At 65.0% G+C, this 23,215-nt stretch overlaps 1 protein-coding gene across 2 annotated transcripts in view; it reads left to right on the top strand.

Annotated features, from left to right (window-relative positions):
• CRYAA (crystallin alpha A) overlaps window positions 1-23,215 on the top strand; it is a 24,200-nt gene extending 985 nt beyond the window's left edge. Inside the window, exons 2-4 of one of the 2 annotated variants that reach the window (XM_070071634.1) lie at window positions 20,524-20,742; window positions 21,633-21,755; window positions 22,589-23,215. In XM_070071634.1, coding sequence (XP_069927735.1) covers window positions 20,554-20,742; window positions 21,633-21,755; window positions 22,589-22,798 — 522 coding nt within the window. In that variant the 5' untranslated portion in view covers window positions 20,524-20,553 and the 3' untranslated portion in view covers window positions 22,799-23,215. 2 annotated transcript variants of the gene reach the window in all.

Genomic DNA, 23,215 nt, shown 5'->3' with positions numbered 1-23,215 from the left:
CGCCTAGGTTCGGCGCTGGGCGGGGAGAGCGGGCGCAGGTGGGCCCGTCTGCGCGGGCCGTGTCCGCACCTGCCGGGCAGTGGGCGCTCGGCGGGGCCGGAGGCCCTGGGAGAAGTGGCGGGAGGGGCGCGCTGAGGTTTTCTCTTGGGAGCAGAGCGCTGTCACCCGGGGTTATAATCTGGTCGTTAGCACCCGGGGGCGTGAGTCCCAGGGCTCTCCCTCCCCCTGCCTGCGCACCCACTCATTCATCCACTTACCCACTGTTCTGTCCGTCCATCCAGCCACCCACCCATCCGTCTATCTCCATCCATCAATCCATTGACCCACCTACCCGTCCATTCGCATGTCTGTCCATCCACCCACCCACCTCTGTCCACCCATCTGTCCATCCATCAGTCCATACACCCGCCTATACACTCTCGCGTCTGTCCATCCGTCCACACGTTCACGTGCACGTCTGTCTGGCCAGCTTGGGGCAGGGGTGCACCTGATACCAGACACCATGGCAGGTGCACGCATGCAGGCTGGGACTGGAGCCGTCCACTGCGAAGCCTTGGTGGGCGCGTCCAGCTCCCTTTATTCCCTCTGCTGCCGCGTGCGACGACCCAGCGCTGGCCCGCGTCTCCCCGTGATTCTTGGGTGCACCTGCTGGGTTTCCCTCTGCCAGCTGACAGGTTGTCTTTCCGCTGGGGCCTGTGGGAAGCCCAGATTTGACGTCCACCACCAGCCTTGTGGCGCCTCAGCCTGCGCCGTTCCAGCAGGGAGGTTGGCTGGGGGACCCCCGGAGGCCCCGGCCCCGGGCACACTCCCTGCCAGGTGGGCACCTCATTTTGGGTTCCCGCACCTCTGGGTCCCCTCCGAGGATGGAGCCGCCGCATCTGAAACCCGCTTTGCGGCACGGGACCGTGGTCTGGGTTCCCTCACTCGGGGTTTCCATGTGGGGGGAGCAGCCACACCCGCGCTGCCGGTGTCCAGAGCTCGGCCCTCAGTGCCCGTGGACACGGCAGCCGCTGTCTCCGCCCGGCTCTGCCCTACTGGGCTGAGGGCGCTTCGAGCGGCCGACTCCAGGTTCCCGTGCTGAGTCCCTGCTGGAGCAGACCCCTCATCTGCAATTCCCCAAATCGAAACGTTCTGAAGACTCCAAGCTCTTTTTTTTCCTTGTTAGAATTCAGTTTGCTGCAAACGTTGACCTGGCCCGAGGTGTTGGTGGCCTCTCTGCAGGTCACGGACTTTTTTTAAAGGTTTGTTTAGTTAATGATGGAGAGGGAGGGGGAGGGGGTGCTTCCATCCGCCGGTTCACTTCCCCGCATGGCTGCGTCAGCCTCCAAAGCCAGGAGCTTCCTCCAGGTCTCCCACGGGTGCGGGGGCCAGGGACTTGGGCCAGCTTCCACTGCTCTCCCAGGCCGGAGCAGAGCTGGATTGGAAGTGGAGCGGCCGGGACTCGAACCGGCCGGCGGCTGTGTGGGATGGCGACATCACAGCAGTGGCTCACCCGGCTGCGCCACGCCGGCCCTGGGATGTTTCCTGTGCAAGAGCGGCCGCTGTTTGCTGTGTGAGCTCCTTAGAGGCGCGGCTGCCGCTGCTGTCTCGAGGCTGGGTCCCTGCCCTCTGCTTGAGGAGAGACTGCCCTGAGGGGCCGAGTGTGCGGACAGCACTGTGGGGCCAGCTGCTGGCCGGGGCGGCCGGAGGCCCAACCGCCCTCCTCCCTCAGAGCTGCCAACTGCTGGGGGCGCCAACTGCGCACGAGAGCCCCCACAGCGAGGCTGCCATCGCCCACGGTGCACGTGTACAGGGCGTGGGGAGGCGGGCGTGTGCAGGGCGTGGGGGATGTAGACCAGGTACAGGGCGTGGGGAGGCGGGCGTGTGCAGGGCGTGGGGGATGTAGACCAGGTACAGGGCACAGGGAGGCGAGCGTGTGCAGGGCGTGGGGAATGTGGACCACCGTGTGCAGGGCGTGGGGAGGCGGGCGTGTGCAGGGCGTGGGGGATGTAGACCAGGTACAGGGCACAGGGAGGCGAGCGTGTGCAGGGCGTGGGGAGGCGGGCATGTGCAGGGCATGGGGGATGTAGACTAGGTACAGGGTGTGGGGAGGCGGGCGGTGCAGGGCGTGGGGGATGTAGACCACGTGTGCAGGGCGTGGGGGATTAGACCACATGTGCAGGGCGTGGGAAGGCCGGCGGTGCAGGGCGTTGGGGATTAGACCAGGTACAGGGCGTGGGGAGGCGGGCGGTGCAGGGCGTGGGGGATTAGACCACGTGTGCAGGGCGTGGGGAGGCGGGCACGTGCTAAACGCTCTGTCCGGCCTCAGCGTTGTGCAGCGGCTAGGTGTTTCCATGGCACAGCACACAACACCCTCACTCCCTCGCTTCCCGTCACGGTGAAGTGCACCTGAGATTTGCCACCCTGAACGTGTTCACGTGGGCAGTGCAGTGGCCGCCGTGCCCACCGTGTGCGTCCAGGACTCTGTCCCATGCCCCAGCTCCTCCCCTCCCCCAGCCCGCAGCCTCCCCCCCACCCCCAGTCTGGGATTTCAAGTGCCCTGCACGTGGGACCAGACCAAGTTTGTCCTCCCATGGCTGGGACGTCCTGTGGGCTCACCCCTGTTGGAGCGTGTGTCTGAACGTCTCTTCCCCCAAAACACCCTCCTTTTTTCTTTTAAAATTTACTTGAAAGGCAGAGTTACAGAGAGGGAGAGACAGAGAGAGAGAGAGAGAGAGAGAGAGAGAGAGAGAGGTCCTCCATGCGCTGGTTCACTCCCCAGATGGCCACAACGGCCGGGGATGAGCTGATCTGAAGCCAGGAGCCAGGAGCTTCTTCCAGGTCTCCCACGTGGGTGCAGGGCCCCAAGCACTCGGGCCATCCTCCACTGCTTTCCCAGGCACAGCAGAGAGCTGGATCGGAAGTGGAGCAGCCGGGACTTGAACTGGCGCCACCATGTGGCCCAAGCCCCGGGAGGGTGGTCTCCAGGCTGCTGCAGCAGTGAACACACTCCCGTCTTTGCTGTTGTGTTTTGCAACCGTGCTGGCAGACGGCTGAGCCGGGTTTGCACGCGTGTCATCGGCCGTGGGAGGGTGGCGGGCGTGTTTAGCAGGCGGTGTTGAGGGGTGGACTTCACAGGACTCAGGCTTTTTTGTCCGATTTTGGGGTTCATCGTGGAGAGGACTTTCTTTCCAGCCTGCTTGCTGCGGCGGCCGACACCAGAGGGCGCCAGTCTGCGCCGGTGCTGGGCCGGGAGCCTGCCCAGGCCACTGGGGGGACTTAGGCCTGCGGGGCGGGCTCATTGCTCCCCAGGGGGCGACGCCGGACTTGCGCTGTAGATTTTGGGTGGAGAACAAAGTGGACCAGGGCACCTGAGTCTCCTTGGCCTGGCCTCTTGCCTTGGCCGTGGAAGCAGGGCCCGAGGGCTGCCGCTGGTCACGTCCGTGAGACGCATGATGGCCTTTGCTTCCCCTGGGCCCTGGCCTTTGGGTCACGCCAGTCCCTGCTGCCTGCACAGCCCTGCTTCACAGTCCACTGACCATGCACCTGCACCCCCCGGCTGCGGCCGCTCCCTGTGGGGCCCGTCCATGGTGGGCCACAGCCCTGCTGGGGGCTGCGGGAGGGCTGGAGCTGAGCATAGCGCTCCTCCCACTCTGCCAGCTGCACAGGTCAGGGCCACCCTCCCAGCCCAGGCACAAGGCGCGTGGGGGAACCTCGGGGGGCTGGGGGCGTCCAGCTGAGGGACACTGGGGCAGGGTGACCCTGCTGCCCCCCGGGGAGGCCGGGTGGGTGCTCAGTGGCCGCAGTGGGGCTCCACACGGCAGGGTTTCTGGGCACAGTGGTGGAGGGAGAGGCTCTGAGAATCCTGCACAGCCTGTAGTGGGCAGTGCCCCACCTGCCACATGGTCTCATGCATGGTCACAGGAGGTCAAGGTTGTGTCCAGCCACTTCCTCCTGGAGCCTGCACCCCTCCTTCTCACCACTTCCCGGGCAGCCCACGCTCGGCCGAGCCCTGCTTGCTGCGCCCCCTGCCAGCGAGGTCAGTGTCCAGATGGGTAAGGGGTGGGCGGGCTGGCAGCTGACTGTCCTGGAGCAGCCTGCCTGTGGCTCTAGGCCCTCCCGCAGGTCGGGCACCGAGCCAGGGCCCGCAGGTGTGCCGCCGCCTCGCCTTTGCCGGCAGCTGCTGCCCCACCACTCAGGAAGCCGGGGCCTGGGTGTGAGCCGAGCTGTGCTGCACACGTCCTCCTGGCTTGCCGGCCGGGTGGCTGCGCCTCCCCGGGGCGGGCATGTCGGGGATGCTGGGGCCAAGGACCTGCCTGGAGCTGCAGGAACCCCCGAGGCACAGAGACGGGAAATGGAGGCGGAGCCACCTGTCGTGGCACTCAGCTGGGTGCAGGAGCCAGCAAGGACTCCGTGTGCTGGCAGAACCAGCCCGCTCCTAGGAAGAGGAGGAGGGGCGTGGTCAGCTTCCCTGGGGTGGCCGTGACAAAGTGGCTCAGACAACACCTGTTCACCATGCTGGGGCTCTGAGGCAGATCACAGCACTGCTCGGCTGCCAGTCCCCGGGGCAGATCATCCGTTACCTGCCCGTCCCGGACACCTGCCGGCGTGGCTGCCCATGTATCCATCTGTCAATTTCTTTTTTAAAAAATTTATTTGGTAGGTAGAGTTATAGACAGTGAGAGAGAGAGAGACAGAAAGGTCTTCCTTCCGTTGGTTCACTCCCCGAATGGCTGCCACAGCCAGCACGCTGTGCCAATCTGAAGCCAGGAACCAGGAGCTTCCTCCTGGTCTCCCATGGGGTGCAGGGCCCAAGCACTTGGGCCATCCTCCACTGCACTCCCTGGCCACAGCAGAGAGCTGGCCTGGAAGAGGGGCAACTGGGACAGAATCCAGCGCCCATATGGGATGATTAGCCAAGTGAGCCACAGCGCCGGCCCCATCTGTCAAATTTATTATTTTTTTTTAATACAGGCAGAGTGGACAGTGAGAGAGTGACAGAGAGAAAGGTCTTCCTTTTCTGTTGGTTCACCCTCCAATGGCTGCTGCGGCTGGCGCACTGCGCTGATCCAAAGCCAGGAGCCAGGTGCTTGGTGCTTCTCCTGGTCTCCCATGGGGTGCAGGGCCCAAGGACCTGGGCCATCCTCCACTGCACTCCTGGGCCACAGCAGAGAGCTGGACTGGAAGAGGAGCAAGCAGGACAGAATCCGGCACCCCGACCAGGACTAGAACCCGGGGTGCCGTTACTGCAGGCGGAGGATTAGCCTAGTGAGCCGCGGTGCCGGCTCTGTCAATTTCTAATCCATCCACCTACCCAATCCACTCCTCTCATCTGTCTATGAATCCATTCTTTGTCTACATCTCCTCTGTCTGTCTTTCTGGTTTGTTTCTCTGGGGAACCCGGACACAGAGACCCCTGCAGGCCTGACTGAAGGGGCCTGGGTGCGCGGTCCTGTGTGGTGTGGCCCCAGGTGTGGGAGCCCAGAACCCAGGGAGAGCAGAGGCGATAATGGAGCTTGGTGTGCCGACACCGGATTCAGCAGTCGTCAGAATTTGATGTTTGCGCTGCCTGTGCACACTCACCCCGTGCACACTCACCCCGTGCACACTCACCCTGTGCACACTCACCCCGTGCTCACTCACCCCGTGCACACTCACCCCGTGCACACTCACCCTGTGCACACTCACCCTGTGCACACGCCTCCTGTGCTGTCTGTGGCTGTACTCAGTCACACAGCTGGGACGAGATCCTGACTTCCTGGGTGCAGCCCAACCCCAGGACGGGAGGCGCACACTAGCTCTCACACTAACTCCCTGGCACCTCCCCCGCCTCGTGAGCCCCTTCCCGGCCGACCTCAGCCTGTCCCCCCCTCTCCAGGGTCTGCAGTCAACCAGGCACAGCAGGACGAGGGCTTCTTGTCCTTGCCCCACTGCTGTGGGGACCCAGAGGAGTGGCCTGCTCAGAGGCACACGGCAGGGAGGGGGCTCAGGAGCCCGGGGTGGGGACGGGAGCTTGTTACCCTCCGACTGTGCACCTAGAAATAGTGACAATGGCCGATTGTTGATGTTTTGGTGGTTTAACCGCTGTTTAAAGCATAAATATTGAAATCAGACATTGTTCCGTGGGCTGGATGACCCTGGCTCCTGTTTGTCTCTCTTTCCCAGGGGGCTCCTCTCGCCCCTGGGATTTCAGTGAATCCCAGCTCCTGGAGGAGACACAGTGAGGCCCGTGACAGCCGGCACCGTGTTGGTCGGCTTTGTTGTCACTGACAAATCGCCAGAGGCAGGCTGGCTGGACTCATGGGAGGTCTGTGGCTCATGGCTCGGCAGGGTCACTGACCAAGCGGCCAGCACTGGTGGCCTCTCGCTGACTGAGTCCCAGGTGGCACAGGGCCTCCTTGGCAGAAGACAGGAGTGCGTGACCATCATGTCTGAGGTCTCACGTCACCAGGGCTCAGTCACAGGGTCACCACCCTAAGACCCAGGCCGATCGAATGACCCCACGGCCCCACTCCAACATCACGCTGGACGTGCGTTCACTCTTCTCCCATTAACACAAGACGGGCCGGCGCTGTGGCGTAGTGGTTAAGTCTCTACCTGCGGTGCCGGCATTCCATATGGGCTCCTGTTTGTGTCCTGGCTGCTCCTCTTCCGATCCAGCTCCCTGCTAATGCACCTGGGAAAGCAGTAGAAGATGGCCCAAGTCCTTGGGCTCCTGCACCCACATGGGAGACCTGGAAGAAGCTCCTGGCTTCGGATCAGCATAGCTCTGACCATTTCAGCCATTTGAGGCGTGAACCAGTGGATGGAAGACTCTCTCTCTCTCTCTCTCTCTCTCCCCCCCCTCTGTAACTCTGCCTCTCAAATAAACAAATACATCTTAATAAATAAATAAAAAGCACAAGACTTTGGGGACTAGGCTTCATTCCAGAGGGGAAATCCTCAAACCGCAGCACGGCCTCGTGGGGTCCCGGGCAGCTCCTCCCTGCCTGGTTCATCCTCCGGTGACCTGCTGGGCCAGTCGTGGACAAAGCCTGCACCCAGAGCCCCTGAGCCCCCTGGCAGGCGCTGTCCCCTGCCTTTGACCTCTCTGCATCCACAGCCAGCCCCACGTGGTGGCCGCTGAGCTGAGTGGGGCAGAACCACCAGGCAGCCACAGGGACCAGCACGGGCCAGGTTCTCCCGGGACGTGGCTGCTGTCTGGCCGGCATCGCTGAGCCCCAGACGGCTTCCCTGTCCCTGCCTCCCAGCTCCGTGCTGCTCGTGGTTCTGGGGATGGGATGTGGCCTGGACCCTCTCCCCATCTTTCTCTGTCCCTGACACGATCACGGGGGTGCGGACGTGGGGAGCTGGAGCAGGGATCTCGGTGAACGCCGCGTCACTCGCAGGAGGATGTCCTGCGGCTGCTGGCCGGAGCCCTGAGGGTCTCGGCAGGGGCGTCCACGCCGGAAGCAGGTCCTGCCCTGCTGAGGTCCAAGTGCTGGCGACGAAGCGCCCCACGGGAGGGTTCACATCCTGCCTGCTTCACCTTTGGGGACACCCCTGTCGCCTGCTTCACCTGCTGGGGACACCCCTGTCGCCTGCCTCACCTTTGGGGACACCCCTGTCGCCTGCTTCGCCTGCTGGGACACCCCTGTCGCCTGCTTCACCTGCTGGGGACACCCCTGTCGCCTGCTTCGCCTGCTGGGACACCCCTGTCGCCTGCCTCACCTTTGGGGACACCCCTGTCGCCTGCTTCACCTGCGGGGACACCCCTGTCGCCTGCTTCACCTTTGGGGACACCCCTGTCGCACCTCTGTCCCCCAGATGCATCTCCCTGACCCTCCTGCTCCCTCTGCTCACCTGGACCATGTCCCCGGCCCTGGTGACCACACAGTGTCCATGTTCGCCCCTGGCCTGGTCAGCAGAGTCTGGTCCTGGGAACCCTTCATTGGGTGACTCAGCGTCTCCACTCGGGCTGTTTGCTTGGATGTTGCTTCCTCTGGGAAGTCCCTCTGGGTTGAGGGCTCCACTGATAGCTTCCCGTTACTACCAGGTTTAGCTCTCATCTCAGTCCCATCAGTCACCCACCCACCCACCCAGCCACCCATCCACCCACCCATCCATCATCCATCCACCCACCCATCCATCATCCATCCACCCACCCATCCATCATCCATCCACCCACCCACCCACCCACCCATCATCCATCCATCCACCCACCCATCCATCATCCATCCATCATCCATCCACCCACCCACCCACCCATCCATCATCCATCCACCCACCCACCCACCCACCCATCATCCATCCACCCACCCATCCATCCATCCACCCACCCACCCATCCATCCACCCATCCACCCATCCATCCACCCACCCATCCATCATCCATCCATCATCCATCCACCCACCCACCCATCCATCCACCCATCCACCCATCCATCCACCCACCCATCCATCATCCATCCACCCTCCCACCCACCCATCCATCATCCATCCATCATCCATCCACCCACCCACCCATCCATCATCCACCCACCCACCCATCCATCCACCCATCCATCATCCATCCACCCACCCATCCATCCACCCATCCATCATCCACCCACCCACCCACCCATCCATCCACCCACCCATCATCCATCCACCCACCCATCCATCATCCATCCACCCACCCATCCATCCATCCACCCACCCATCCATCCACCCATCCATCATCCACCCACCCACCCACCCATCCATCCACCCATCCATCATCCACCCACCCACCCATCCATCATCCATCCACCCATCCATCATCCATCCACCCACCCACCCATCCATCCACCCCATCCACTGTCCACACATCTGCCCCCCCACCCAGCCATATCTGTTCAGTGTCTCCTCCTTCCTGCCTGGCCCCGGGGAGACCGTGGTGAGGAGACGTGGTGAAGGCCCTGTGCCCACAGAGCTCACCTCTGGGAGGGAAGGCAGGGCGTTAGCAGGGGGAGGCAGTTTGCGGGTGACGTGGTCGGGAGGCGACAATGGGGCAGGGCTGGGGGTGAGAACGGGCGTGGCGGGGCGGGGACGTGCACCCGACCAGCCAGCGTTGTCGCCGTCACTGCTCTCTGGCTCACGCTGCAGGCGCTTTTCCTGGTTCAGGGGTCCACATGTGGCCAGGGGCTCCTGCGTCGGCCTCACTCTGTGCCTTCCTCTTCCGTGGCCACACTGAGGGGCAGCATCTGCTCACGGAGCGCAGCCACGGCTTTGTCCACGCACACTGCAGCCCAGCACAGGTTCCAAGGCCACGCAGCCTGTGGCCAGGGCAGGAAGCAGATGTGGCCTTGCACGAGGCGGGCGCCACACCGACTGGGTTAGTGACCTCAAGGCGGTGAGCAATCCTGCCATGCAGGGGACTGAAGGAGGCACTTTTTTTTTTTTTGAGATTTATTTATTTTATTTCAGAGTTAGAGTTACAGACAGAGAGAGGTCTTCCTTCTACTGCTCACTCCCCAAATGGTTGCAATGGCCAGAGCTGGGCTGATCTGAGACCAGCAGCCAGGAGCCTCCTCCGGGTCTCCCACGCAGGTGCAGGGCCCAAGGAGTTGAGCATCCTCCACTGCTCTCCCAGGCCCAGCAGAGAGCTGGATGGGAAGAGGAGCAGCCGGGTCTTGAACCAGCGCCCATACGGGATGCTGGTGCCATAGGTGGAGACTTAGCCACGGTGCCGCCCCCCAGGAAGCACTTCCTGTGTGAAAGAAGCCGGAGGTGCGAAGGCCTGAGTGGGAGGGTGCCTGGCTCTGTGCGGCTACAGCGCTGAGAGTGAGGGCAGGGGCGACCCTGCAAAGACGCTGGCTTTTCCTTGGGGCAGCCGGGCAAGGTGTGGGGCGCAGGAGAGCTGGGTGTGGTCCTGCATTCGGGGTGCAGGGTCCTGGGCAGTGGGCAGCAGGTTCACGGGGTGCTGGGTGGAGGGGGTGGTGGCAGCGAGCGGAGGGTGAATTCTGGGTTGCCTTGCTCTCGCAGGTGGAGGTGGCAGGATTGGCTGCCAGGGAGGGACGGGGTGCGTCTCAGCCAGCTCAGGCGGCCACGTGCCGCGGGCTGGGTGGGGTAAACCACAGGTGTTTCCTGTCTCACTGTCTGCAGGCTGGGGGTTGGAGACAGGCGTAGGCACCATAGTGCCTCCCGAGGCTGCTGCCCTGGGCTTGCCGCATCCGATGGATGTCCTTGCCTCCTCCCTCAGACACGCACAGGTGCTATCCAGGGAGGGCCCATCCTTGTTGGGCTCCCTGAACTCTGGGGACTTGGGGCTCCCACCTGTGGCGCTGGAGGTGGCAAGGCTGAAGCCAAGCGTGGCCTGGGTGACAGCGAGTGCGGGGCCCCCAGGGCTGAGCCAGAGGCTGGGGCGAGGGCCGCAGGGACAAGGCCAGCATGAGATCCGTGGAGGCGGCCGGGGACACCAGGCAGGAACTGGGGACCAGCAGCACACAGAACGAAGCTTGGGGGTGTCCACGGGGCTCCTTAGAGCATGGACAAAGAGAGGAAGGGGCTGGTGCTGCGGCGTAGCGGGTAAAGCCGCCGCCTGCATCCCACATGGGCGCCGGTTTGAGTCCCAGCTGCTCCACTTCCGATCCCGCTCTCTGCTGTGGCCTTGGAAAGCATTGGAAGACGGCCCAAGTCCTTGGGCTCCTGCACCCACGTGGGAGACCCGGAAGAAGCTCCTGGCTCCTGGCTTCAGATGGGCCCAGTCCTGGCCTTTGCAGCCTTTTGGGGAGTGAACCAGCGGATGGAAGACCTCTTCCTCTCTCTTTCTCTCTGCCTCTACCTCTACCTCTCTGTAACTCCGCCTTTCAAATAAATAAATAAATCTTTATTTAAAAGGGGGGGCGCCCCAGCCCCAGCCCTTGGAGCCCCAGCTTTGATGGGTGAGAGAGTGAGGAGGGGCCCCTGGGGGAGCTGAAGGGCTGGGGGCCCCACGGTGAGGCAGGAGGAGCAGGACCTGGGGCTGACCTGTGATGTCAGCTCGCCAAGGCCAGGCCTGACAACGGGTCCCTGGGGTTGGTGACATGGGGGAGTCCGGGTGGGAAGCTGGGGGAGGGCTCCCGCCCCTCCTGGACTCCACAAGGCTGCGTGGTCGTCGCCGGCAGCCTGGCTCTGGGCCGGTGTTTGCTCAGCACTGGCTGACCCTGCCAGTGCCCTCGGCCATGAGTGCAGGCAGCCGGAACTGGACGGACAGCCGGGCTCACGGTGGGGGCGGGGGCGGCCTCTCAGGGAGGCTGCACTGTGGCCAGCCTGGGGCTGTGGAGCCAGCGGCCCCGCTCCGAGCCCTCCTGTCCTACCTACGAGGTCGTCCGGGGCTGGCGTCCGGTGGGCTTAGGGGCTGTGGATGTCAGAGGGGACAGCAGGGCTGTGAGACCCAGGCCAGGGGCTGGGCGAATTCCGTGGGGGCCAAGGGTCTGTGAAGCCACTCTGGGGCGGATGAGCAGACTCAATGAAGTGGGGGACCCTCAGCGAGGGGAGCCTCGGCCTTCAGTGCGCAGGCGCGGTTTGCGGAGTGGGTGGACTTGCGGCCTCCTTGGACGGCAACGCGGGAGCTGCAGAGTCCCCGGCCCGTGCAGGGAATCAGCAGCCCCTGCCGTTGTAAACCTCTGCCATTCAAGTAAGCCTCTCACCTGCCCTGCCCCCTAGAGGAATGCAGGGGAGAGGCAGGGAGGGGCAGGAAGCTGGCTTGCACCTGCCAGGCCCAGGAGAGGCCAGAGCCCGGCGCGGTCAGCTGGAGTTACTGGACGTGGGGGTGGGCCTCGGCTTCCCCTGCCCTCCTTCTCGGATATTCCTGGGGGTTGAATTCCTGAGACTCGCCCAGGGCCTCATCAGCCCCCTGGGTGTGGGTGCAGGGGGCCCCTAACCCCGACCCCCGGAAAGGTCACGGAGCCTGGCGGGACGTTGACCGTGTGGCTCTGCCTCCGTGGCTGTCCCAGGCCTCGCCTCGCTCAGATTCCCGGCTCTGCCCCTCAGCCCGTCCCTCAAACTCGGGGTGCCGTCGGCCCTGCCCCCCGCCGTTCTGTCTCCCTGCAGAGCCGCCTGGCTCCCCGTGCTCCGGGTCTCTGGCCCTGATGCTGCCCTGTGGGGCCGTGCGCCCCTGGAGATGAGGGGGTCCCTCGCCTCTGCCTCTCTGTGGGGTGCTCTCTGCCCAGGAGAACATACCCGGAAGTGCCGGCGGCCACGTCCTCAGGAGCGGGGAGGTTGTGGGGTGTCCTGGAGGGACGATGCCGAGGTGCAGCTGCGGGGCGCCCCGGGTCCCCCCTTCACTGAGTCTGCTCATCTGCACGTGACTCGCCCCAGAGCGGCTTCCCAGACCCCCGCCCCCAGGGAACTAGCCCAGCCCCACGCGCCCCTCCTGCTAAGGGGCTTTCTCCCGGCCTCACCTCCTCCTCTGCACCCCTCTCAGCGCCTGCTTTGAGGGGAGCCAAGTAGAGACCACAGCCTCTCACGGCCCCCCCACCCCGAAAGCCCTGGTCCCGCGGGGCGTGGAGCCTCTCCCCACGGGTAGGAGGCTGTGGGCTGGTCACCCAGGCACACGGGCGCTCTGGGCCGGGCATGCCCTACCCTGCGTCGTCTCTGCCTACCCGGGGAGCCGGGACTTCCTGAAGTGAAAGCCGGGCTCTGTGGCTTGAGAAGAGGAAGCTCCTCCCACCTGCCGCCAGGGACCCTGGCCACCGCCCTCTGTCACCAAGCACCCAGAGTAGACTGTCTTCCTCCTCCAGGCCGGGCCCTCCACCTAAAGGGTCGTAGCTGGCGGCGGGCAGGAGGAGTTAAAACGGAAGTCAGCCCTTGGGATGGGTGGGGGGCAGCTCGTGGGGACCCCAGGCAGCCCTCGCCCTTTTACTCAGGGAAGGAAGCCCCTGGGGACACGGTGGGCGCCTGGGCGGGGTCCTGGGCTCTGCCGCTTGTGGGTCCGTGAGCTTCCTGGGGTTATTCTGTGGGTGCCTGGCTGCTCCCTGGGGCACGTGGGGGTGGAGGTCTCCCGCACAGCCCTGGCATGGCCGTGGCCTTCTGTTTCTGCTCACACCCACGCGTGTTCAGCTGCAGAGCCGTTCGCCGCCACACTTGGTTCTCTTTACGACCAAGAAGAGAAGTGGAGCAGCGTGGGGTGGTGGCACTCAGTGTGAGTGGGAAAGAGGCCTGGGGCACGAACACAGCTGGGCACGCGCTGACCTCAGAACTGGACACAGCGTGCAGAGCCACTGCCTGCGACACGGCCTCCCATATGGGCTCTGGCTCAGATCCCGGCTGCTCCACTTCCCACCCAGCTTCCTGCTAATGCACCTGGGAAGCAGTAGAAGATGGCCCAAGTCCTTGGGCCCCTGCACCCACATGGGAGACCCGGAGGAAGCTCCTGACTCCTGCCTGGCCCAGTCCTGGCCTTTGCAGCCATTTGTGGAGTGAATCAGAGGATGGAAGACCTCTCTCTCTCTCTCTCTCTCCCTCCTTCCCTCCCTCCCATAGCTCTCCTTTCAGACAAACAAATCTTGGTAACAGAAAGAACTGGGCGCTAGCCATCTGCTCCTGGGGCTTCGCCCGGACCTCCTTGCAGGCTCTCGCTCGCACCCCAGAGCTGACCTGCTGGGCCCCGGGCCGCGCTATCCCCACAGCAAGGAAAGAAACACGATTCCACGCTCCTGACCAGGTCGGTTTCCTCTTGGAAAGCCACTCAAGGAAGGCACAAGCCACACAAGGAAGACACAAGAAAGAAAAGTGACAGGCTGATGGCATTCCAAGCACAGGTGCAAAAGGTAGCATCATCCAGCCAACCAGAGCCGCTGTCCCCACAGGCCCAGCCCCCCGGGGAGCGAGCTGGGAGCCCCCCGTGGAGGCGCCTGGGTCCTCAGGACTGGGAGCCCCATGGCTGCCCCAGCAGAGCCGCACGAGGCAGGTGCGTGGGGGGAGGCGGTCCTGGGTCCGTGGCTGGGTGCTGTATGGAGCGGTGCCTCCGATGCCCTGCCCGACCTTCACCCTGACCTTGGCCTGCACAACTCCGTTGCCGGGAAACGGGCTAATTCCAGGGCTAATTCTGGCTCAGGTTAGCCTGACCGCCTCTGGGTCCCTGAGGCACCGGGACGTAGCCAAGTCCCCGTCAGCTGAAAAGTGGACTTTGCAATCATCTCGGGTCTCAGGCGCAGCCCCCGGAGCCGCGGGCATGGGGGCCGTTTGAATGCGGCCCTCCAGGGGCGGGCGTCAGGCCCAGGATGCGTGAGTGCCGGGGCTCAATGCCAGCCCCGGCTCCTGGCGCCAGCTCCCTGCCGGTGCAGACCTTGGCGGGCAGCAGCGGTGGCCCCCATAGCTGGGTCCCTGCTGCTCATGAAGGAGACCAGAGGGAGCTCCTGGCTTCAGACTCCGGCCTGGCCAGATGCTCCCGCCTGTCTCTCAGAAACCAAAAAGGGCGAAGCAGGCTCCCTTCACAAGCTGCGCTCCAGCGGGGAAAGTCTTCCCGCCCGGGGTCCCTGGACCGGGGTCCCTGCTCCTAGGATGCCGGCGTTCTTGGGCGAAGCCACACTTTACTCCCAGGGCCCCAGGACTGTGGGACACAGGGGTCCCCAGACCCCCAGGCCAGGAGCACCCCCGCCCCACGCCTGCTGGCTTTGTCCCGGGCGGACGGGACTGGTGCCCTGGGCCCTGCTGACCAGGGCTTAGCCTGCGCATTCCTGCGGGGCCTCAACAATGGCCGTGGCCTGGCCTGCGCAGGGGGCTGGGCGGGCGGACTGGCGCCCGGGGGTGGAATCCCAGGGCTGCTTTGTGGAGCTCACAGACTGCTGGCGCTGTGGGAATCGCTGGGTGCAGCCAGTGCCGGCTTAGCCTCTGTGCGGTGGGACGGGAAACTGCTGAGAGCGGGCGAAACCCGGGTCGGAGACAATGCCCGGGGCTGGCCCGGGGAGGCCCCGCTTCCCGCCTGCGGGGGCACCGAGCACTGCCCCATGGAGGGGGCTCAGCCTCCCCCACCATGGAGACCCCGGGTGCACACACACACAACACACATCACACACACAGACCCCGTGTGTACACACAATACCACAAACATGCCACACACAGAGACCCCATGTACACACAATACACATCACACACACAGACCCCGTGTGTACACGCACACAACAGACTTCACACACATACAGACCCCGTGTGTACACGCACACACCACACACCACACACACAGACCCCGTGTGTACACGCACACAACAGACTTCACACACACATAGACCCTGTGTGCACACACACACAACACACATCACACACACAGACCCCATGTGTACACGCACACACAACACACATCACACACACATAGACCCTGTGTACACACACAATACCACAAACACATCACACACACAGACCCCATGTACACACACAACACACATCACACACACAGACCCCGTGTGTACACGCACACAACAGACTTCACACACACATAGACCCTGTGTGCACACACACACAACACACATCACACACACAGACCCCATGTGTACACGCACACACAACACACATCACACACACATAGACCCTGTGTACACACACAATACCACAAACACATCACACACACAGACCCCATGTACACACACAATACACATCACACACACAGACCCCGTGTGTACACACACACACAACAGACATCACACACACATAGACCCTGTGTGCACACACACAGCACTATCACACACACACAGACACTGTGTGCGCACACACACAACACACATCACACACACAGACCCCGTGTGCTCACACACAACACACATCACACACACAGACCCTGTGTGCACACACAGGCAACACACACAGCACACACAAAGACCCTGTGTGCAGACACACAATACACACATCACACACAGACCCCATGTACACACATAAGCCATACACACAGAGACCCCGTGTGCACACACACAGACATCACACACATAGACCCCATGTGCACACACACACAACGACACACACACCGACCCTGTGTGTAGACACACACATCACACCCACACAATACGACATACACATCACACACGGACATACACAGCACCATACGCACGTCACACACACACTGTGTGCAGACACACACAACACACATATTACACACAGCCACATACTCAACAGCACACACATGCCCTGTGCAGATAGATGCACACAGCACACGTCTCTCACACACACACACACACACCGTGTGCACATGCACACAACACACACAGCCACATACTCAACAACACGCACGCACACGCATACCTCATACTACACACACACACTCAGCAGCACACACATCACACAGACGTGTCAGCAGCACCCCCACGCGTAGACACACCACACTGCACACAGCACCACGCGTGCGCACTGCCAGGCCTGTGGGGTCCTGCCCTGACATGCAGACCCGCACTCTTAGCTGGCCCCTCCCCAGCCTCCTTAGACCCCGTGTCCAGCCGTGTGTGAGGCCTGCCCAGCCCCGTCACGCGTGACTTCTCTGTGTCTTCCATGCTCTGTGCCCACGTGGTGGGGAGCACAGCACAGGGCGCAGGCCACACGTGGGCACCGCGTGTCCCTCTCCATCCTCCTCTCGGCTTCTCCCAGAGTGGGGAACGTGTGCCCTCACCCCTGCAGTGTGGACACCGTCCCGGGGAGCACGCGTGGCCGGCGCTGCCTGCTGGTGGAACCTGGACCGTGAGCGTGGGCACCGCGTGTGCAGCTGTGGCCTCAGCCCCACTCCCCGCCATGAGCTTCGAGGGCCAGGCTGCAGGGGCTGCCCAGAGCCAGTGCCCACCTGGTGCAGCCACCTCTGTGGTCCCTGGGCCCCCAGGGCAGCACTGGCCCCGGGCAGAGGCCCCGGGCCTCACGGCCACCTTGGCCGTCACAGGCGCTGGCTCTGCAGGGGGTGGCGGTGACCCCTTAGGAAGCCGGGAGCTGAGTGCTGGGCACTGGGCAAGAGGCCAGGCGATGTCCCGGGGAGAATGGCCGCCCTGAGAGCCACAGGCCGGGGTCTCTGAGCCAGAGCTGCTGCCTGGGAGACCCCAGGGCGGGCCCGTGGCCCTCACCTGGGACCTGTGAGGGGGGGTGTGTAGCCCCTCCTGAGCTGGGAACTGCAGGGCAGGCCCTGTGTGGCCCAGGACTCCCAGCCTCACACGCGTCCACTCCCGCCCCAGGGCCTGCTGGGAGCAGCCTGTGGGAGGGGGTGCCGTCGGGCACGGGCGGACCTCCCCTTGGCCGTGACCCCTGTGGTGGACGCTTGCTCCGGGTGCCTCCTCTCCCCTGGGGTCCCAGTGTGGCTGCTCCAGAGCCGGAGGGTGGGGGGCTCCAGGTCTCCCGTGGACGGCCATGGAGGCCGGTGCACCCTTGCTGGGGCAGCAAGAGGTCCCCGAGGGCCCACAGCCGGCCGTGTGCCTGGCGTTGGACACCCAGAGCGAATGGCCGTTCCGAGCACCTCGTCCGCCCCACGCAGGGCTGTGCCCTGTCCAGTCACGCGGGGACCACGCGGGGACCGTGCTGTGAGCATCGCTTCTCTCACTGTTTGTTCGCACGCTCTGCAGAAGGAGCGCACCTGAGCTTCAGCCGCGTGCAGGCACCAGGAACCCCGAGGAGCCACCCCGCGGCAGCTCCCGGGCCCTGGCTCTGTTTCTCTGTGCGCCGATGTCATTTTTGGAGACCTGATGCAGGAGTCCCACCCTCTCCCGCGAGGCCGACCGGCTCCCAGCTCAGCACCTGCCTCGGGAACCGTGTGGTGGCGCAGCGGCTTCAGCCCGTAGCAGAGCACTGGTTCCAGTCCCGGCTGCTCCACTTCCGGTCCAGCTCCCTGCTGATGACCTGGGAGAGCAGTGGGAGACGCCCAAGCACTTGGGCCCCTGCACCTGCGAGGGAGACTGGGATGCAGCTCCAGACTCCTGGCTTTGGACTGGCCCAGCTCCAGACATTGTGGCCATCTGGGGAGTGAACCAGTGGGTGGAAGTTGTCTCTCTCTCTGTAACTGCCTTTCAAATATATAAATAAATCTTCAAACACCTCAAAGCCAACGGCTGTGGGAGAGGCAGCCGCTGAGCTGGGGGTGCCTTGGGCAGTTCAGTTCCCAGGGTGAGCTCTCACGAAAGGACAGGAAAGCCGTGCCCCCGTGCGCCCACTCCTGAGCACACGCCCGAGTTGGTGTCCGGGGCGCCCTGAAGCCGAGACAGCACAGGGGCCGTGAAGGCTGGGGGGACACAACCCAGGCCACAGCACCCCAGCTCAGAGTTGTGGTTGCCTGTGAGTCTACACTCTCAAAGCCATCCACCCCCGGCATGCCCCAGCCCAGGCTGAGCCTCCTCCCTGCCGCGGCTCGCCCCAGGACACCGCCAATGCTTTGGATGCCCCCGAGGGTGAGCCAGTGCTGTCGGAACCACCTGTGCCGGACAGGCTCTGTCCCAGCACAAGCGATGGATGGTGCCAGCAGACATGGCTCGGTGTGGACCGGTCGGCAGGATGGGTCACGCGGGGCGTGTCCAGGCGGCAGGGAGGACCGCAGGCCCACAGCAGCTCCCCTGGGGTGCTGGCTTCCCCAGCTGTTAGGATCTCAGCCTGGGAGACGCAGGCTGCACCGGCGTTTCTTAGCCTGGCCGCGTCGGGAGCCGCGAGGGCAGCCTGGTTTACTATGGTTTTCAGTGCTGCCCGGTGCTGGCGCTCACGGGCATCAGCTCCGGCCACCCATTGCCGCTGCGGCTTTGGCTTCCGGGAGGAACCCAGCCCGGGGAGAAGGGTCTACTTTTCAGGTCTGAGGCAGAGTGGGCCTCGCCCGTGGCTGCTGACGCCACACGGGCGGCCCCCCAGCCCCCCAGCCCCGGCTCCCACGGAGCTCCTGCTGCCGGCCGCGTGGCTGCAGCTCCGTGTGTTTGTCACTTGTGGTTGCTCCCCTCTGGAGCAGCAGGGCCTCGCTTCAAGCCCCCCCCAGTCTTGGCCACAGGCTCTGCGTGCCAGGTGTGGCCCTGGGAGAGGCCGCTGAGCGTGGACGGGAGCCCGGGAGGCTGCAGCCCCTGGCGCACCGCAGGTCAAGCCGCGCCAGGTCGGAGAGGAGCGAACACAAAAGCCCAAGGAATCTGGTGATTTCTCTGCCCCAGGCTGCAGGACACAGCCCCGCCCCGCTGTGCAGGACACAGCCAGGTGGACGCTCACTTCCATGGGAGCAGACCCCCAGCCGGGCCCCGGGGTCAGCGGCCAGCGCTGCAGGGCCACCGGCTGTCCCATCCACACCCACCACTGAGGGGATGCTGGTCCCCAGCCCAGACAGGCAGCCAAAGCCCCATCGCTCGTAGTCCCCTCCCCTGGTCCAAGCCGGGTGACCTGGGCGCACAGCTGGGCCTGCCACGCCGGGTGAGGCCAGGGCTGCCTCCCACAGCCAGCAGGGGCGGTGCAGGCTGGGCCGGGGGCATGGCCCCTTCTCACAGCCCTCGCTACAGCTGCGCCTCTGGGATCACACACCAAAGGGTCAGGGTCCTCCCTTCCAGACCCCGCGCCAGGGCCGTGCCCGGAGCTGGTGCTCAAGATGAGGGTGAGGGCGTGACCCCCAGCACCCTGCCTCCCGCGGGGCGGCGCCCCACGTCCTACGCCGACCCCGCCTCAGCTGCTCGGACGCACCCCCCAAGTGCTGCTGCCCAGACGCACTTGCCACATCCCCGAGGGCTGTGGGGTATGAGTGTGTCCCACAAACGAGAGACGGACGCCGGCCCCCAGCTCGGCCAGGGTCTGGGGCACATGGAACGGGCAGGACGAAGCCACCGTCCGGAGGGTGCGTTCGAAAGCCAGCCCGGGGCGGGGTGTGGCCCGGCACTGCCCTGTGCCGCGGGGGTGGCAGCTGGCAGCCGGGGGACCAGGAGCACCTCCAGACTGCCAAGGGAGGGATCCCCAACGTGCGAGCCTCCCTGGCCACAGGCCTGGCCCGTGGCAGGGCACTGTGTGGGTGACAAGGACAGTTGCAGCAGGTCATGCGTGGGGGCCAGGCTTCACAGGCCATGGGGCCTCCCGGGGATGCACCTGACCCCAGGAGAAGCTTCCCCTGGGGCCAGAACTGCCAGCTCCCTTTGGTGTCTTCTCTGCTTTCCGTCGCCCCCGAGGCTTCCGTAAGAGGCAACTCAGCTTGTGGGAAGCAGCGGGAGCTTCTGGGGACCCCACGTCTGACGGCTGTGCCTGTGTACTCGTCTGGGAAACAGGTGGGCGCTGCCCCCACCGTGAGGGCCACACAGGGCAGAGGGCCGAGGCGCAGCTCTGTCGCTGGCCGTGACGCCCCCACCCCTAGTAGCCGGGACATGAGCCTGGCCCCGGCCCCATGGGGCGAGGCGGGAAGGGCAGAGCGGCTCCTGGTCGCCTGGTGGCCCGAGGCGCCCAGGCAGGCTGACTGGAGCCCAGGCCCCGTGCTGGTCAGCACAGGCCTCCCGGGCTGGGGTGCGGGGCCGGCCCCGCGGGGTTGCTGACCGTGCAGCTCCTGCATGAGCTCATGCCTTTCCCGAGAAATCCCCCTTAATGCCTCCATTCTCCCGGGGCGTATAAAGCAGGGCCGGCGCCCCGGCTGTCCACTGCACTGCCCAGCAGCCCCTGCCATCCTCTGCAGCCTCCGCTCCCCGCAGCAGCACCGCCGGCCATGGACGTCACCATCCAGCACCCCTGGTTCAAGCGCACCCTGGGGCCCTTCTACCCCAGCCGGCTGTTCGACCAGTTCTTCGGCGAGGGCCTCTTCGAGTATGACCTGCTGCCCTTCCTGTCGTCCACCATCAGCCCCTACTACCGCCAGTCCCTCTTCCGCACCGTGCTGGACTCCGGCATCTCCGAGGTAAGCGCCCCGGCAGGCGCGGCAGGCCTAGGGACTTCCGGAGAGCCGCCGCGGGCTTGTTCCACGGAGCCCGTGGGGACAGCCGCCCAGCCCGGGGGCCCTGCAGCGCAGCCTCCTCGCCCCTGCGAGGGGCCGGAGGAGGAGGGCGCCCGGCGCCCACCGCTGTCTTTTCCTCCATTAGCTCATGAGCCGTATGTGGTCTCTAACGCGCCAGCCTCATGCTGGAGACCCCAAGTACAACCCCGGCAACGCAAGTCCGGTGCCAGTGCGAGCTCCCGGGGGCCGCTCTCCGTCAGCACAGGAAGCCCGGGTGCGGGTGGGGAGCGGGGCTCCAGCCAGGGCCCTCAGGGAGCCCCCAGCGGCAGAGAGGCCGCGAGAGCTGCCTTCCTCCCCACCCTCAGCGGGGTGACAGGTGCCACGGCTGGGCTAAGTCTCCCCAACTGCCACGGTGCAGGGGTGCCCGAGCTGCGGGCAGGAGAGCGGTGTGAGGGCTCTGGGTGCCACGGTGGCCTGTGAGCCCAGCCCCGGGCAGAGACAGCAGGACAGGAGCTTAGCACGGCCAGCAGTCAGCCTATAACCAGCGAGTTAGCCCATAACCAGTCAGCCCTCAACCAGCCGGTCAGCCCTTAACCAGCTGGTAGCTCACAAACAGCCAGTCAGCCTTAACTAGCCGGTCAGCCCTTAACCAGCTGGTAGCCCCTAACCAGCCAGCCCTTCACCATAACCTGCCAGTCAGCCCCCACCAAGCACACAGCCGCCAGCGGCACCGCCCGCCCCACCCGGCTCTGCGGAGCAGCGCAGCGTGGCGCCCGGGACCCCGCGGCAGTCTCCGTCCCTCGGGGCTCGTGGGAGGAGGCGGCTGGGGAGTCCCACGCGGCTCTGGCCTCCAGGTGCGGTCCGACCGGGACAAGTTCGTCATCTTCCTGGACGTGAAGCACTTCTCGCCCGAGGACCTCACCGTGAAGGTGCAGGAGGACTTCGTGGAGATCCACGGCAAACACAACGAGAGACAGGTGCGGCGGCGCGGGGATGGGACAGGCGCGCTCGCGGCCCCGGAGCCCCGCCACGGCTGCTCCCAGCTGCCCCCAGCCCCACCCAAGCCGTCCGAGTAGCAGGGTGGGGCTGGCAAGGAGCTGGGGAGACCGGGCCCCAAGCCAGCAGGGTTGCACAGAGCCCTTGGCAAACGGCTGCCCCAGGGCCTGCCCACAGGGACACGGCCAGCTCCCAGGGCCCCTTTGCGGCCAGTACCTGGTGTCCCGAGTCATGGCTGGCCGAGCTCAGGCGGCGGGCAGGGGCTCCCCCTCTGCAGTCGCCCACTCTGCCGCATGGGAGTCCCTGGCACTGGGGCAGGGGGAGGCAGCACCTGGGGCAGAGCTGGAAGCCCAGACGGGGTCCCACGATGGGCAAGCAGAGGGGGGCCTGTGTGCAGCCTCCGGGCTGAGGCCGTGGCACCTCCTGGCCGGGTTGTGTGTTCCTGGCTGCAGCGGCTCGGGGAGGGGCACCCCCAAACCCTTCCTCTTCAGCCCCCTCAGCCCAGGCCAGAGGACGAGTCCAGGGTGGGGGAGTCAGGGTGTCCAGGGGAGTGGGGAGCTTTCCAGGGGTGCCAGGCTGGACTCAGAGGGCATTTTGGGGCACCGCGGTGAGTGGAAACAGCGGCGACCCCAGGGCCATGGGCGCCCCAGGAAGGTCTGAGGTTACAGCCCCTCTGTGGAGGCAGGGAGGCCAGGTCGAGGTTCCAGGGGGGTTAATCGTGCCTCCCGGGAGGGGTCCAGGCCTTGGGGGACGCGTGCCCCTCCCCCCACGCCGCTGCACCGCCCCTGACGGCGCCTCCCTGGCCTCTGCCCAGGATGACCACGGCTACATTTCCCGCGAGTTCCACCGGCGCTACCGCCTGCCTTCCAACGTGGACCAGTCGGCGCTGTCCTGCTCGCTCTCCGCGGACGGCATGCTCACCTTCTCCGGCCCCAAGGTGCAGTCCGGCCTGGACGCTGGCCACAGCGAGCGAGCCATCCCCGTGTCCCGGGAGGAGAAGCCCAGCTCGGCGCCCTCGTCCTGAGCCCGCTGCCCCCACCGAGGCCCTCCGGTGCCTGGGCCGGGGGGACCCCAGAACAGGCGTGGGGCTCGTCTTCCTTCCCTTCCCTTCCCTTCCCGCTCATCTCCTCGGGGGAGTGAGGGTTTGAGAGAGGGGCACCCAGGGTGGTGGTGGTCCCCTGCTCCGTGAGGCCTCGTCCTGGGGCTGCTGGTGAGAGGTCAAAGCAGGTGACCAGGCCCTGAGAACACCACTAGCGACACTCTGACGGCTTCCGGACTGCAGTGGGGCCGGGGGCGTCCTGACACCCTGGCCGCGGCCCCGCCCGCCTTCCCCGGCGCCTCCTCTCTCAGACCCTCTTCCTCCACCCTCCCTCTACGTAGTGCCACTGCTGGGGACTCCGGTCACCCATGGCAGCCAATAAAGAGCAGGTGACACAAGCAA

This window comes from Oryctolagus cuniculus, chromosome 4, assembly GCF_964237555.1.
Source record: "Oryctolagus cuniculus chromosome 4, mOryCun1.1, whole genome shotgun sequence".
Lineage (NCBI taxonomy): Eukaryota > Metazoa > Chordata > Mammalia > Lagomorpha > Leporidae > Oryctolagus > Oryctolagus cuniculus.
This window is presented reverse-complemented; position numbering and strand designations above follow the sequence as displayed.